Source organism: Terrapene carolina, unplaced genomic scaffold (genome assembly GCF_002925995.2).
Source record: "Terrapene carolina triunguis isolate 2854851 unplaced genomic scaffold, T_m_triunguis-2.0 Scaffold130, whole genome shotgun sequence".
Taxonomy (NCBI): Eukaryota; Metazoa; Chordata; order Testudines; family Emydidae; genus Terrapene; species Terrapene triunguis.
In genome coordinates this window covers 2627381-2628606 of record NW_020664481.1, presented here as the reverse complement: position 1 = coordinate 2628606, position 1226 = coordinate 2627381, and the positions used below count along the sequence as shown (strand labels likewise).

The window sequence follows — 1226 nt, the reverse complement described above, 5'->3', positions numbered from 1 at the left end:
GTTCTCAGATCTTCTCACATGGGGGCCAGGCCACACTCCTCCCCAGGTTCTGCAGATGAAGCAGCGGGAAGGGGTCCAGGGGCTGCACACACCTTCCTCCTGCTAGCTCTGAATGGTGACACGTCGGGGCTCCTTAGAGCCAGGGGCAGTGGGGCTGTTAATCGGGTGTGGCAGTAACGCGGGGGAGACAGAAGAGCTCTTAGCTTCAGGGAGCGGGTGCGGTGGTGGAGGGGGGCAGGAGGGGGAGCTGGGTGTCCCTCTTTGGCTGTATGTTTTGTATCTGCGAAGCGCCGAAGGGCACAGCCGGTGATCCTGCTGCTGCCGGCGGCATGATGATGGTGCTGTGCTTCTTCAGGGGGCTCTCCCGCAGAATGGGCGATAGCTGCTGCTCCTCCTCTTCCTCGCCCCCTCGCGCAGCCCTGCCCAGCACGCACGCCAGGACGCCCGCCGCCCCCAGGGCCCCGGCCAAGGCGCACAGGACAGTGCCCACCAGTCTGCAGGTCACCAGGGCATGGTTATAGGCCATCGCCTGCAGGTCAAGCACCATAAACTCTTCCTCGCCGATGCCCTCCAGCTTCGGGGGCACCAGGTACCCTGTGGCCAATGCTGCGGCTCCAATCAGCAAGAGCAGCATTCCCGCTGAGAGACTCACCTGGGGGCCGGGATGCAAAGGGCTCAGTCAGCGTGCTACTAACGAGAGGAAAGGCTCTACCACGGGGGATGGGGACAGAATGCCCTAGGCACTGGCCTGGCACCCCCGAGAGCTGGGTTGCTAGTCCTGGCTCGGCCCTTGGGCACTCCCTCCCCCGCTCTGGGCCTCTGTTTCCCCTCCCACCCTTTGTCTCTAGACTGTCTGCTCTTCGGGGCAGGGACGGTCTCTTGCAGCGCCTGGCACCCAGCGCACCTAAGACAAATTAACAACCCCAGCCCCATGGAGAGGACCCCACCATAACCCACTAGTTCATACCCCAGCTCGGAGAGCCCTAGGCAGTAACCCAAGGCCTGTGCCCAGCTGCCAGAGCCTGGACTCTACATTCAAATTCCCAGCTGGTAGGGCCCCTGAATTAGGCATTTGAGAAGCTGATTAGCGAGACTCATTAAAAGAGCCTCTCTCTTGCCCCCCATGGAAAATGTTGCCCGATGAGCTGATTCTGTGCCCAGGGTCCCCCCTTTAATTGTAGGCCGGGGGATGGGGCGTCTCTGATTCTGTGCCCAGGGCCCCCGCT

The 1226-nt window shown here is 62.2% G+C and overlaps 1 protein-coding gene across 1 annotated transcript in view; it reads right to left on the bottom strand.

The window, feature by feature from the left end:
* Positions 1-205: 205 nt before the first annotated feature.
* NRSN2 (neurensin 2) overlaps positions 206-1226 on the bottom strand; it is a 2557-nt gene continuing 1536 nt past the window's right edge. The window contains exon 2 of the mRNA XM_026652639.1: positions 206-652. Within this exon, the coding sequence (XP_026508424.1) occupies positions 206-652 (447 nt within the window). The remainder of the gene's footprint in view (positions 653-1226) is intronic.